This window comes from Trichosurus vulpecula, chromosome 8 (assembly GCF_011100635.1).
Source record: "Trichosurus vulpecula isolate mTriVul1 chromosome 8, mTriVul1.pri, whole genome shotgun sequence".
NCBI classification, from domain to species: Eukaryota; Metazoa; Chordata; class Mammalia; order Diprotodontia; family Phalangeridae; genus Trichosurus; species Trichosurus vulpecula.
In genome coordinates, this window is record NC_050580.1 from 153709802 (window position 1) to 153723810 (window position 14009).

The 14009-nt window shown below is 42.6% G+C and overlaps 1 protein-coding gene across 1 annotated transcript in view; it reads right to left on the minus strand.

Annotated features, from left to right (window-relative positions):
• The window catches only part of ITGA11 (integrin subunit alpha 11), a 149625-nt gene that overhangs the window by 65319 nt on the left and 70297 nt on the right, over positions 1–14009 (minus strand). The window contains exons 7-9 of the mRNA XM_036736583.1: positions 13694–13842; positions 5059–5203; positions 3243–3408 (exon numbers count right to left, since the gene is read on the minus strand). Of these exons, the coding sequence (XP_036592478.1) occupies positions 3243–3408; positions 5059–5203; positions 13694–13842 (460 nt within the window). The remainder of the gene's footprint in view (positions 1–3242; positions 3409–5058; positions 5204–13693; positions 13843–14009) is intronic.

The window sequence follows — 14009 nt, forward strand, 5'->3', positions numbered from 1 at the left end:
TGGGGAAGCTAGGACTAGGAGGTGGGGGGGGGGCAGCATTCCAAGCATGGGCCAGCTCAAATGCATGGAGTTGGGAGATGAGGAACACCAGTGTAGGCCAGCTTAGCTGCATGGTAGAGTACGTAGAAGGGAACCCAATGTAAGAAGACTCAAAAGACTGGAAGGGGCCAGGTTGTTAAGACTTTTAAATGCCACACATAGGATTTTATATTTGATCCTGTAAGTAATAGGGAGCTGATGATTAACTGAGTTAGGGGTGACACAGTTGAGCCTGCAGGTTAGGAAAATCTCTTTGGCATCTGAATGGAGGATGGATTGGAGTCGGCAGAGACTAGAGTCAGGGGGACAGATTAGAAGTCAGTTAGTAAACATTTATTAAGCACCTATGGTGTACCAGGCACTAGGCTAAATTCTGGGGCTACAAAGAGAGGCAACAATAGACCAGGTGAGAGGTGATGACCCACAAGGGTGGCAGCTGTGTGAGTTGAAAGAAAGGGTCATACATGAAATGTGTTGTGAAAGTCAGAAATGATAAAATTCGACAGTGGGCTGGATATGAATCAGATCTAGATTAAGTCCCAATCTGCCTCTTCAACTTTATCTCCCACTGCTCTCCTAAGTGCCTTTAGACTGTGAGCTTCTTAAGGGCAGGGGCTATCTTTTGACTTTTTTATATTCCCAGTGTTTGGCTAGTTACATAGGAGATACTCAGTAAAGGGGGTGGAGTTGAATTGAATGATAAAGAACAGCTTTTGTTTTTTCCACTTAGTTTGTCCTGGCAGCTCAAGGCAACCTCTTCCAAGAAGTCTTCTCTGATTAGTTTCACTTATTCTTCAATTCATCAGCCTGCTCCCTGCCTGCCCTGCTTTTCCCAAGGCTTTACAACATCCCTGACAGGTAGTTACCCTGTCTTCCCTTTTATGGTGACTTTCAGCATTATTTCACTGGCGTCTCCCGAGGGGCATTTCATCTGACTATCCCATCGGCAACCTTTAACAAGTGGCCATGTCAAGGCTCCTCTCTGTTCCTCCTCAGTTTCATCTTTTATAAAGTGCAGATACACATCTTATTTGCCTCAGGGGACTGGTACTTGGGGAAGATCTGCTGAGATAAGGACTGTAAAAAATTCTTCTCAATGAATAAAATGTAATAAAAATGCAAGGGTTATCATTCTCTTTCCATATCCCTCACTATTTAAACTCAGTTTCTACATATGCCAGCCATATTTAGTCAGCTTGCACCCTCCAGACCAGGGCCAAATAGGCTTCCATCCTGATAAAGTCCCATCACTAGGCCACATAGGCTTGGTTTCACTTGGCTGGACAAAGAACCCAAGAATACTTGTACCCAAGGGAGCTGTTGAAGTTCACATCATTATTCTTTTTTTTAAAAAAAAATTTACCATGTTTTATTGTATATTTTGAGAACAGCTATCCTTTTTCTTTTTTATTATTTAGTTTTAGTTTTCAACATTCACTTCCAAAAGTTTTCAATTTTCTCCCCCTCCCACCTCAAGATGGCCTGCAGTCTGATATAGGCCCTACATATACATCCTGTTAAGCATATTTTCACTTTAGTCATGTTGTATATAAGGATTATAATGAATGGGAGAAACCATGAGAAAGAAAAAAAAAAGGAAAATAGTCTGCTTCACTTTGCACTCAGACTCCATGGTTCTTTCTCTGGATGTGGATAGCAGTTTTCATCATGAGTCCTTTGGAATTGTTTTAGGTCTTTGCATTGCTGAGAAGGGCTAAGTCTATCAAAGTCAGTCCTTGCACACTGTGGCTGCTACTGTGTACAATGTTCTGCTTCTGGTCACTTCACTCAGCATCAGTTCATATAAGTCTTTCCAGGTTTTTCTGCAGTCTGCCCGTTCATCATTTCTTATAGCACAATAGTATTCCATTACATTCATATACCACAACTTACACATCATTATTCTTAATTATTCATTATTCCTTTGGCCTGAAGGACATGTGGGTTCTAGGCCCAGCCTTGCTACACATAAGCTGTGTCACCTTGAACAAATCATAGGATCTCAGAGATAGAAGGGGACCATTTAGTCCAGAGGCTCTGAACCTTGGGTGCAGAGACCCTTTCAGTTTCTGTGGACAGATTTCAGGGGGTTTGTGAACTTGGATGGGAAAAAAACCTCAAATGTCTTTATTTTCACTAACCTTTACCTGACATTTAGCATTTCCTTCAATTATATAATGAAAGTAACACATCACAGTATTATCAGCAGTACCTGTGACTTTGTCACTAATAGAAATCACAGATATTTTCATATCACATTATAGCTGTTATAGATATCTCAAAATATCATTTTTGCTTATCACTACTTTGAAAATTTTGGAGATAACTTTAAGAAGTTTTACGCTTTGTGACCCCATTTGGGGTTTTCTTGGTATACTAGAATGAATGGTTTATCATATCTTTCTCCAGCTAAGTGGCACAGTGGATGGAGTGCTGGTCTGAAGTCAGGAAGACTCATCTTTGTCAGTTCAAATCTGGTCTCAGACACTTAATATCTGTGTGACCCTGAGTAAGTCACTTAACCCTATTTGCCTCAGTTTCCTCATCTGTAAAATGAGCTGGAGAAGGAAATGGCAAATCACTCTAGTATCTTTGCCAAGAAAACCTCGAACTGAGGTCATGAAGAGTAAGACATGACTGAACAGCAACTACTACCACAACTATAGGAATAAGCATATAGCTTCTGGAAGTGACTACTTTGAAGGGACAATACTTATCTGGATGTGTAACTTTCAGTGTGTTTGTTAAGTAAGCACCTTATGACTCTACATTCATTGGCATACATTTCTTTGTAAAGCATCGCTTGAGTCCTTTCTCTATATCTTTATCTGTCACCCAGCTTGGACTGTAAGCTTCTCAAGGGCAAGGACATTGTCTGAGAACTATTCCTTTTATATCTCTCCTCTGCCCTGTGTCTAGCCCCTGTATACCCAACGACTCTCATCTAAGTTGGATCTGTGGACATTAAATCCTATTTTAAATGTGATAGGAGCCTTGGTTATATGAAGAAATCCTGCGGAGTACCTCTTTAGAAAAGTGAGGATGCCAATTCCTTGTAATATGAATTACAAAAACCCAGCCCTTCTAAATCAATCTTGCTTTTTAATTCAGGTTTCCCTATTCCCTTTGTTTAAATGGAGGTCTACTGGTCCACGGTTCTTTACCCTTCCTAAAAGCATTTCCTGGCAACTGGTACCACTCACCTTCCAAGCTGAAAATCCTGTCCCCCAGGGCATCCACGATATCCTTCAGGGCCGCCTCGTCAGTGACATTGAAAAAGTGCTTGTCATCAGGGTCACTGGCTATGTATTTGATTTCATTCAGAAAGGCTTCTGGGTTGATGCCCCTTCTGTTATAGTAGCCAAGGACCTACAACGGGGTAGAGAAAGGCAATAACACAGCTTGGTCTCCCAACGCCCCCATTCCCACAGGCTTTTAGGGCAAGCTGGGAGGGTTTGATTTTTTTTCCCTCTAGTTTATGGGTTCCATAAGAGCTGATGTTTATATTAGGATGAAGTGGAACCAATATGCCAGGAAAGCAAGGGCCCGTAGGATTGTAAAACCGTGGGATTAGGGATTTAGAAACAGGATAGGATCAAAGGATCATAGATCTAGAACTGAAAGAGACCTCAGAAATGATCTAGTTCAATCCCTATAATTTAAAAATTAGGAAATCATCTCAGAGAGCAGCTAGGTGGTACAATGGATAGAGCACTGGGCCTGGAGTCAGGAAGACCTGAGTTCGAATCTAGCCTCAGACACTTACTAGCTGTGTGACCCTGAGCAAGTCACTTAATCCCAATTGCCTCAGTTTCCTTGTTTGTAAGATGGGGATAACAATAGCACCCATCTCCCAGGGTTGTCACAAGGATCAAATGAGATAGTAATTGTGAAGTTCTTAGCACAGTGCCTGGCACATAGTAAGTGCTATATAAGTGTTAGCCATTGTTATTATTACCATGCAGGTTAAGTGACTTGCATAAGATCATAAAGCTAGGGATAGAAAGTCTAGGAATCAAACCCAATTTCTTTGGTTTCCAAATCAGCCACCCTACGGTTTCTACCCTTAGCAAAGTCTTGCAGACTTTATTTTGACTTTTGTGAGCTCCTGTCCAGTGATATTGCTTGGATAAACAACAGGAGAGACTCCAGGACTATAGAAAGATAAAAACAAAACATTCTCTGTGCCTATACAAGACCAAAGAAAGATTTTCAACTCACTCCACAGAGGGATAGGAGGTGGAATGGGTAGGACGGTCCTAAACTTAGGACACACTGGAAGATGTTTATACCATGTTATTTGAGCTATGTCCCCAAAGGACTTTATTTTTTTCATCTTTCCAGTTTCATCTTTATTTTTAAAAATTATGTAATACTATTTTATTTTTTCCAATTATACGTAAAGACAATTTTCAACATTCATTTTTGGAAAGATTTGAATTCCATTTTTTTCCCTCCCTCCCCACCCTTTTCCCCAAATGGCAAGCGATCTGATACAGGTTACATATGTCTAATCACGTAAAACATATTTCCTCAAAGGACTTTAGCATCAGCCTGCCACAACAGCCCCTTCTAACCTGCACGAAATTCCTACCATTAGATTCCTTGGTGGCTTAGAATGAATGAATGGAAAGAATTTATTAAGGGTCTGTGGTGTGTCCTGTACTGGGGATATAAATGCAAAATTGAAACAATCTTTGCCCTCAAGGAGCTTACATTCAAATTGGGGAGGCAAAACATATAAGGGAGTGGTGGCCAGGGAAGGAAGTTATGGTCTGGGAAGTCACAAAGAGAGTGAGTAGCTCAAGAAAGCACTAAACTGGACTTCAAAGGTAGGGGCATTGGCTTTAGAAGACCCTTGTTAAAATACAAGTGTTACCAGGAGTTAGCCCTATAGCGATTTCCTATTAGCACATAGCCTACCAGATAGAGACCACCTTGGTCAAGGAAGGGGTGGAATTCAAGATGGAATGAAGTTTCAATGGGAGTAAAGAGGAAATGGGTAGAAGAAAAACTTACAGCCACAGCATATCGAGTTACGTTATCCTTCTCACTGTCCTCAATGACCTTCTCCAGATCTGGGCTGTCATGGGACTCTCCGTCTGTGATAACAATCATCACCTTCTTAGCCCCCTTCCTTCCTCCTTTCTGGAAAGCTTCCGAGCTAGAAACAGAAAAGTCTAGTCAGAGGAGGAAGGTCCTGGGGAGTGGTGATGGGGTATCTGTCCTTTCAGGCCTCAAGAGACACAGAGAGGGGAATGACAATGTGATCCCATGTAAATAATCACGATAATTCTATATCCTCTTATAAAATCCAACTCTGATGTTCCATTGTGGTGAGGAGACAACCCCACGCTTAGAGGAGGGCTCTTAACCTTCACAGGCCCCTTTGGCTGTCTAGTGAAGCCTATGGATCCCCATGCATAAGATAAAATACATAGGATTACCAAGTAAACCAATTACTTTGAAATTCAGGTATCAAAATATTTTTTTAAAAAAGCTTATGGACGTTAAGAACCCATGGTCTAGAAGGTTATAGGTTATAACATTGTATTGTATTGTAAATTCTTATTGGATCTACAAATCAATCAATCAGCAAGGATTTGTATAGTGCCAGGCACTTTACAAATATTATCTCATTTGATTCTCATAACAATCCTGGGAGGTAGGTGCTATTATTGCCCCTCCCACACTTTTTTTTTTTTTACCAGATGACAAACTAAAGCAAACAGAGATTAAGTGACTTGCCCAAGGTCACACTGCTGTTAACTGTCCGAGGCTGGATTTGAACTCAGATCTTCCTGACTCCAGGCCCAGAGCTCTATCCACTCTATCCTGGCTGCCTCTCATACTAATACAAAGAATGAAACAATCTCTATTCTCAAGGAGCTTGTGTACTAACAGGGAAGATAGCACGTACAAATATAAAATTAAAATAAATAACAAAACAAACGCAAACTAGTTAAGATATATTGTTGTAGGGGGACAGAAATGAGCAATTAGGGGAAAGCCTTCATGTAGAAGGTAGCACTTGAGCTGAGTCTTGAAGGAAGATAGGAATTCTCTGAGGGGAGGTAAAGGGGGAATATATTTCAGGCAGAAAGATGGCCAGTGCCAAGGCACGGGGAACAGAGGTGGCCTGTCACGTATGAAGAGCAGAGAGGAGGCCAGTTTGTCTGGATCACAGCATGCAGGAAGGGGAGTATAATGAGGCTGAAAGATAAGTTAGGGCTGAGTCGTGAAGGGGAGGAGGAAGGGAGCAAGCATTTATTAAGCATCTACTGTTTGTTGGGTCTAGTCCGATTGGAGAAGGAAATGTTACTCTAGTATCTTTGCTAAGAAAACACTGTGGACAGGGTGTTCCACAGGGTCACAAAAAGTAGGACATGACTGAACAACAACAACACGCCAGGTATCATGCTGAGTGCTTTACAAATATCTCATCTGATCCTTACAACGACTCTGTGAGGTAGGTATTATTATTTACATTTTGACCATTGGGGAAACTGAGGCAAACAGATGTTAAGTGACTTGTCTAGGGTTACACAGCTGGTGTCTGGGGCTAGATTTGAACCCAGGTCTTCCTGACTCCAGGCCTGGCACTTTCTCCACTGTGCCACCTAGCTGCCCCCAGATCTATACTTGAGGAAAGTCACTTTGGCAGCTGTGTGGAAGATGAACTGGAATGGAGTGGGGAACACGGTTTGGGTGGTGAGCATATGATTGTCATCTAAGGGCCAGACTGGTTACTTTCTGAGAAGTTTATCACTAGATTTCTGGCCATCAGGTGATGCCCCACCCCCTGCCTACTTTTTATGTCCATAATAACTTTTGGAACATCTGGAAGACCAGCCTATGGCCTGCAGTGCTGAGGCAAGCACAGGTGTTGGGAAGTATTTGAAGTTAGAAATATTACACATTTGTCACAGTGGGTGGTTGCGTGTCTCATGTGGATTCGAAATCAGTGGTGCCATTCTGAGGATCCCCTACATTATTTTACTAGGGTCTCCACTTGATTGTATTATCTAATTGTCTCAGAACAAGGATAGATAACCTTAAAAAGGGATGTGTCAAGGTTCTGGCTTGTTTCCTTCAGTCATACTGTGGGGGTGAGGAGGGAAGGGCTGACCACACGCTGACTCCTAGTTCTCACAAATCAGGGTACTCAGAGTATTGATGCAAACAGTGGGCGATGAGGCATGATTGTGGCAACTGGCCCACGTGCCACTGGAAACCACCATTCATGTTATCTTTGGCATACATTTCGCAGGTTGCCAAGCCCTGCCTGAAACCCCAAGCTTCTCACGGGCGTAGATAGGGTCTCTTCAACCTATTCTGTGTGATGCCCAGTGAAGTGTCTGGGTGGATAGAGTGCTGGTTTTGGAGTCAGAAAAACCCAAGTTCAAATCTTGCCTTAGGCATTTACAAGCTATGTGACCCTGGGCAATTCACTCAACTGCTATTTCCCTCAATGTCCAGCTCTGTAAAGTGGGGATAACAGTAGCACCGACCTTCCAGGGTTGTTGTGAGGGTCAAATAAGATAATATTTGTAAAGCATGTTATAAACCTTAAAGTGCTACATAAATGGTAGATATCATCGTCATCATTATTATTATACCAGCACCAAGTGCCTTCGAGTAACCCTTCATATAGTGCTAGATGAGTCCCTGAGTACGAGGAGATGAGCTCCAAAGAAATGAGAACACTGCTAATCCCTTCTGTCTCGATCTCGTTTTTTTATTTTCAAAGTATATTCTCAAGCGAGATCATCTCTTAAATGATCATCACGCTTGAAAACATAACGCAAGACGTGAAAGGAAGCCATAAATAACATGCATCTAAGGACACCCGGGAAATATTCTCTTTTGGAAACATGGACGAAAAGGTTACCAACTTTATAGGACGGAAACCCTCAGCCCCGCGATGTTGGACTCAGCGATGAGAGTGTACAGTAGCGAGGAGCAGGGGGCCGTCGTGGCTGGAGTGTTGGCTTTGGAGTCAGTGAGATGAATGTGATTATTCCATATTAGCAGGTGACGTGCTTTACATTTGGGGGTAGTCTTAGAAACGTACCATTTGTTCATTGGCCACAGGAGACTTTTGATTATCTGCACTAATGATGGGGGTGGGGATCCAGAAAATCCAGAATAGTAGAAAAGTCCCAAACCACTGACATTTGGAAGCCTGAATACCTTCCCCCCACCCTCACTTCTCTAAAATGTGTTTAATAATGGCATTTCTATAGCGCTTTGAGGGGTGCAAGCTGCTTGACAAATATTCTCGTATTATCCTCCCCCAAACCCTGGAAAGCAGGAAACTGACACAGATAGAGGTTAAGTGACTTGCCAGGGTCACATGAGGTCAGATTTGAACTCAGGTCTTCCTGACTCCAAGTCTAACCTTCTGTCTGCATTCTTAGCTGCCTAGTGGAAGAGCATCAGAAGGTGAGGCATCAGAAGACTACGGTTCTAGTGCAAGCATTGCCTCCAATTGACTCTGTTAGTTTAGGTAAGTCACAGACTGATAGAGTGTTAGAGCTGGGGGAGGGAAGCAACCTTAGAGATCATCTGTTCTAATTCCTTCACTTTATAGATGAGGAAACAAAGGCCAGAGAGGTCCAGTGATATGCTATAGGTCACACAGGTGATAAGCGACCAACTGAGCCTAGAAGCTAGGTCACCGATCTTCTCTCCTGGACTGCGTTGCTTCTCAGATCATTAATATGTTGAATAAAATCATGTCACGCAAAAATTCCCTCTTTGGCAAGCGTTTACACATTTGTTGTCTTGAATAAACCTCATGCCTGGGCAAGGCAGGGAGAAATAATAGAAAACCCTGCGTGAACAGAGAGGGAAACTGAAGCAGATGAAGTGACTTGACTCTTACCCAGTGCTTACGGTAACTGGCCGAGGTCACGACGAGAGTAGCAAAGCTGAGATCAACAGTCACAGCTCCTAACTTCTAGCTGGGTGTCTCTGGAACAGTTTTGTCATCTGTCAAAAGGGTTTAATTACATCTGCCTTTTCTCATAGGATTGTTCGTAGGACCAAAGGAAATGATGAGTAGAGAAATACTTTGAAAAGTATATATTACTCAATTGGCTAGTTTTTAATAAGTACCTACTATGTGCCAGGGACTGTGCTTGGCCCCGGGGAATACAAACATGAGAATGAGAGTCCCTGGATGTAAGAAGCTTATTTCCTGACATGCAAGGCCTTGTATTTTTGATCACTTTATTCCTATAGCACATATCAGAGTTTCTGGCACACAGTGGACATTATCCAATGTTCCTTGAATCAAACTGAATTATTATTATTGCATGGATTGTTAGCAATCTGGGACCTAGTTAGCCATATGAAGAAAACAGAGTTGAAAATACTGTTGTCTTGGTCAGAATATAGGCTGACCCTGAATCAGCTGCATTCTTTAAAATGAGGTCTTTTTTTCAGGGAATAAAAAATGGGTATCCTCTGAAAAATAATACTGATTATAGGCCATATTCAATTTTTATACAACCCAGATTTTAAAAGAAAAAAAAGCCCACTCTTTATTTGGACCAGCATAATATATTGTCCTTTTGTTTCTTAGAATAAAAAGTTGCCTTATTCCAGTGAAATCTTATTCACCAAAATATATACTGTGACTAGTTCTTGGACCCTTGTGGGGAGGAGGAGAAGGTTTTTCTAGCTTTATAAGTATGACATGTAATGTAATCTGGGGCTGAAAATGTGCAGGTTATAGTCGAACCTCGCATGAAGTACAGATTATACACCATGGCAATCCCTGTGAGCCACTTTAATGGTCCAAAACATCTGGTGAGTCATATGCTAAACATCTGTCTGGGCTTGGTTGGGACTGGAGTCTGGTGCTAATGAGGCCAAGGTAGTGGGTTTGATTTAGGTATGAGCTAATTAGCTTTGAACAGAGAACAAATCAGTCCCAGGACCTCAGCCTCCCTCACTCACCCTGTGGCTGGCTCATACATGAATGCTGCAGGTCCCCAGGGTAGAGGACGGTGGGCAACCAGGCGAAAGAATTGGGATGACTCGACCCTAGGCATCCCCACTGTTAGCAAAACAACTCCCGGCACAGAGTCTCCTGATGGTGAGTCAGTAGTCTGGTCTTCACGCCAGTAAGATGTTCACTTAGAACCAGCCTCAGTCTAACCAGTTTTACCTAGACACGCTCATCAGTATAGAAAGGCAGTGGCCATGGTAGTCCAGGGCCTGGATGAAGCTGATGAACGAGAGGGAAAGGAAGGCTAAAGGGAGCCCTCCTGAACTCCCAGGGTAGAAATCCTCAGGGGAATACCTTATCAAGCAGTCTTACTTGGGACTCCTCAGCAGATATTTCATCGCATTGATTCATCAGAGTGCTGGACTTGGAGTAAGGATGTCTTGCGTCCATATTCTACCTCTGACATGTAGTAGCTATGAGATCACAGGTGACTCGTTAGCCTCGATTTCCCTACCTGTAAAATGGGGATGATAATGTCCTACACCTACCACTTATCTCCCGGGATTCTTATATGGCTCCAATGAGATAATGTCTATAAAGGTCTCTACAGAGTTTAAAATCCTATATAAATGCCAGCAAGTATTATATATTACCTATGTATCATATTATGTATCATATATTCTTATTCTTATTGCAGCATGGCGGGGTGTAAGTACAGACAAGTGGGATTTGGTAATCTGAACGAGAGGCAGGTTTTTTGCTAAGGCCTTATGCACTAGGGACAAAAGCTAGGAATCAGAGAGTTAATAGACCGAAGACACAAGCCAGCTACCTGGGCGATGCAGGGAATAGAGTATTGGACCCAAAGTCAGGAAAATCTGAGTTCAAATCCTACCTCAGATGCTTATTAGCTATGACCCTAGTCAATTCACGTAACCCGTGTTTACCTCAGTTTCCTCATCTATAATAGTAGCTATTATATTACGGTAGCATCTATACCTATAATATATTAAATATATTTATATATTATACATTTACATATAATATTATAAAGTATTATAGTATATATTATATATAGAATTATTATAATATATTACCATATAGAATTATATAAATATATTATATTATATACTATATGTATATAGTATATATTATAACATTATATATAATATATTATAGTGGCATAGGGGATAATGGTAGCACTTTTCTCGAAGGGTGTCGTGAGGATAAAATGAGATAAGATTTGTATTATTAGAGAAGAGACCTCGGAAGCCAGATACTATAACCACCTTATTTTACAGCTGAGGAAACTGAGTCCCAGAAAAGTAAAGTGACTTTTCCAAGATCAAAGAGGTCCTCAGTGGAAGAGGTGAGAGTCAAATCCATATCCTCTGCCTTTAGAACAAGTCGTCCTATTCCACCGTGTGGATGCATCCCTGGCATTGAAGATACTTGCCCATAGGGGACGCTTGGAACTAATAATAATCATATTCATAATCGTAACTAGTATTTAATATAATGGTTCAAGGTTTGCAAAGCACTTTAGCTAGTTAGCCTGTAGGGCCACAGTTGACTCTCCCATTAGAAGGTGAACTCATTGAGGGCAGGGGCTGTTTTTATTTTTTTATTTGTATTTACAGTGCCTGGTACACAGCTAGTGTTTAATAAATAGCTGTTGCTTGACTGAATGGATTTATTAAAATGGGGGGGGGGGACAGGGAGCCAACAAAATGTGATAGGGCTCCATTTGCCTCCTAGAGATGACTCTAGCATGGGCCAGTGACTAGACTTCTTGGGTAGCATCCATTGGACTGGACTCTGCGCCCCTTTGGGTGTGATGGAAGATTTGTGGATACCCGCCCCCTCCCCTGACCCCAGGAAACCAGTAGCACTGAGGCAGGGGACAAGGATGGGAAGTGGCTGCCAATCCATGCCTGCTTCCTAGATGTACACTGCCCAAGAAGCCAAGTTATTGGCTAATACCAGAGCCATCTTTGATGACAGCGGGGCATGGATGGAGGCAGCGATCTAGGCTTCTTTCTCCAACTCTGAATCTTGATGACTTTTCATTATCTTTTGACTGGAGGGCTCAGCCTTGTGATCCTTGGCCTTAGGCCAGCCCAGCTGCCAATCCAGGGGTTTCCTTCGTGGAGAACTTTAAGGGAGCTCCCTCTGCCATGCTGATCATCAGCTGTTCCACCAGCTCCTGGTCTTAGAGTTGCTTGGGGTTACTGAGAGGTTAAGGGTCATAGAGCCAACAGGTATCAGAGGCAGGACTTGAAACCAGCTCTTTCTGAAACCTGAGCCTGGCTTTTTGCATCTATTCTGCCACATTGTTTATCTGTGTACTCATGATATAATTCATATTTATAATTATTTGTGCTTATGTCATATCCCCCCAGGAGACTATGAACCCCACGTGGCCAGGATCTACATCTTCTATTTCTCAGAGCTGGGTACAGGGTTCTTCACTTAATAAACGTTTGTTGAATTGAATTCTGTGTTTTCCTTATGCAGAACAGGATCCCACTTAACAGTCAGTGAGTTACTGAGTTTATCGGTAAGTAGATTGTTCATATTTCTGTTGTGTCCAACTCTTTGTGATAACATTTGGGGTTTCCTTGGCAGAGGTACTGGAGTGGTTTGCCATTTTCTCCTCCAGTTCCTTTTGTATATGAGGAAACTGAGGCCATCAGGATTAAGTGACTTGCCCAGGGTCACACAGCTAGTCGGTGTCTGAGATTGGATTTGAACTCAGGACTTCTTGATTCCAGGCCTGTCATTTTATTTGCTGTGCCACCTAGCTGCCCCAACAAGTAGGTATCTCCTGAAATTTTAGATTTTCCACTGGGATGAGGAGGGTTCAGCTGAGGTGGGCATGGTGTGATGGAAAGAACATCAAACCTGAAGTCTAAAGATCTAAAATTTTCAGTCCCAACCATACAACTAAGTCTCACCAGTGTCTAGCTATAAAATGGGGAGGGGTCGCATGGTATAATAGAAAGGGTTCTGGATTTGGAGCCAGGAGACGTGGGTTCTAATCCTGACCGTGGTACGGGCTTGCTGTATGTCCCTGGCAAGTTACTGTCCTTCTCTGTCCACGTTTCCTCATCTTTAAAAGGAGCAGGTTGGATTGGATGGCCTTTGCCCCAAATTCATTGAATTTAACCTGCCTACTTAATGGGATTATTGTGGGGATCAACTGACAATGTTAAAAAAGTTTAGAGCAAGCATTAATATAGATAGAGATATGTCCACCTGAAGAATTATTACCGTATAGAGGTGCAGTGCTCTTTGGGGTGCTGGCAGAATGTATCAGTCCTGGAAATATCTCCTGGTGTAGTGTCAGTGACTCCCTAGGGCCTAGTTGGTCTTTAGGAGCTCAATCAGCCTCAGAACCTGTATCCCCACCCTCACAACCTTCCAGGGGCTGCTTGGATGCAATCTGTAGTAGGACTCTGAAATACCAGTTAGATGAACTCCATCCCTTTTATTTTCTGCACTAGGTATGTGTACATGTGTGTACATCCATACATATGTGTGTGCATATATATGTGTAGAGTGTATATATGCATGCATGTGTTAGAGTGAATGCATTCATGCATTCGTGTGTGTGTGTGTGTGTGTGTGTATGTACGTGTAGCCTCTGGCCTCACAAAAACAGGACATTCTCAAATTCCACATCAGAATTTTTACCGAGCAAATTCTATCCCAAACGCCGTCCGGGTTTCTGTACCTCCTCTCTGCTCGATATGGCTGGCAGCTTCCACCACATCTTTTACAGACCTGTAGTCATTCAGGTGAAACTCATGCACCACATCTTCTCCGTACTGAACCACGCCCACCTGGAAGTCAGAGGGGGGGAGGAGAGGGAAGCGCATGACCCACTGTCACTTGGACTGACTGGTGGGGCTGAAGTGTTCCTGGACTCTGTGCCCCCTTGGGTGGGAGGGAAGATTTGTGGATACCAGCCCCCTCCCCCGACCCCCAGGAATCCAGTCACACTGAGGCA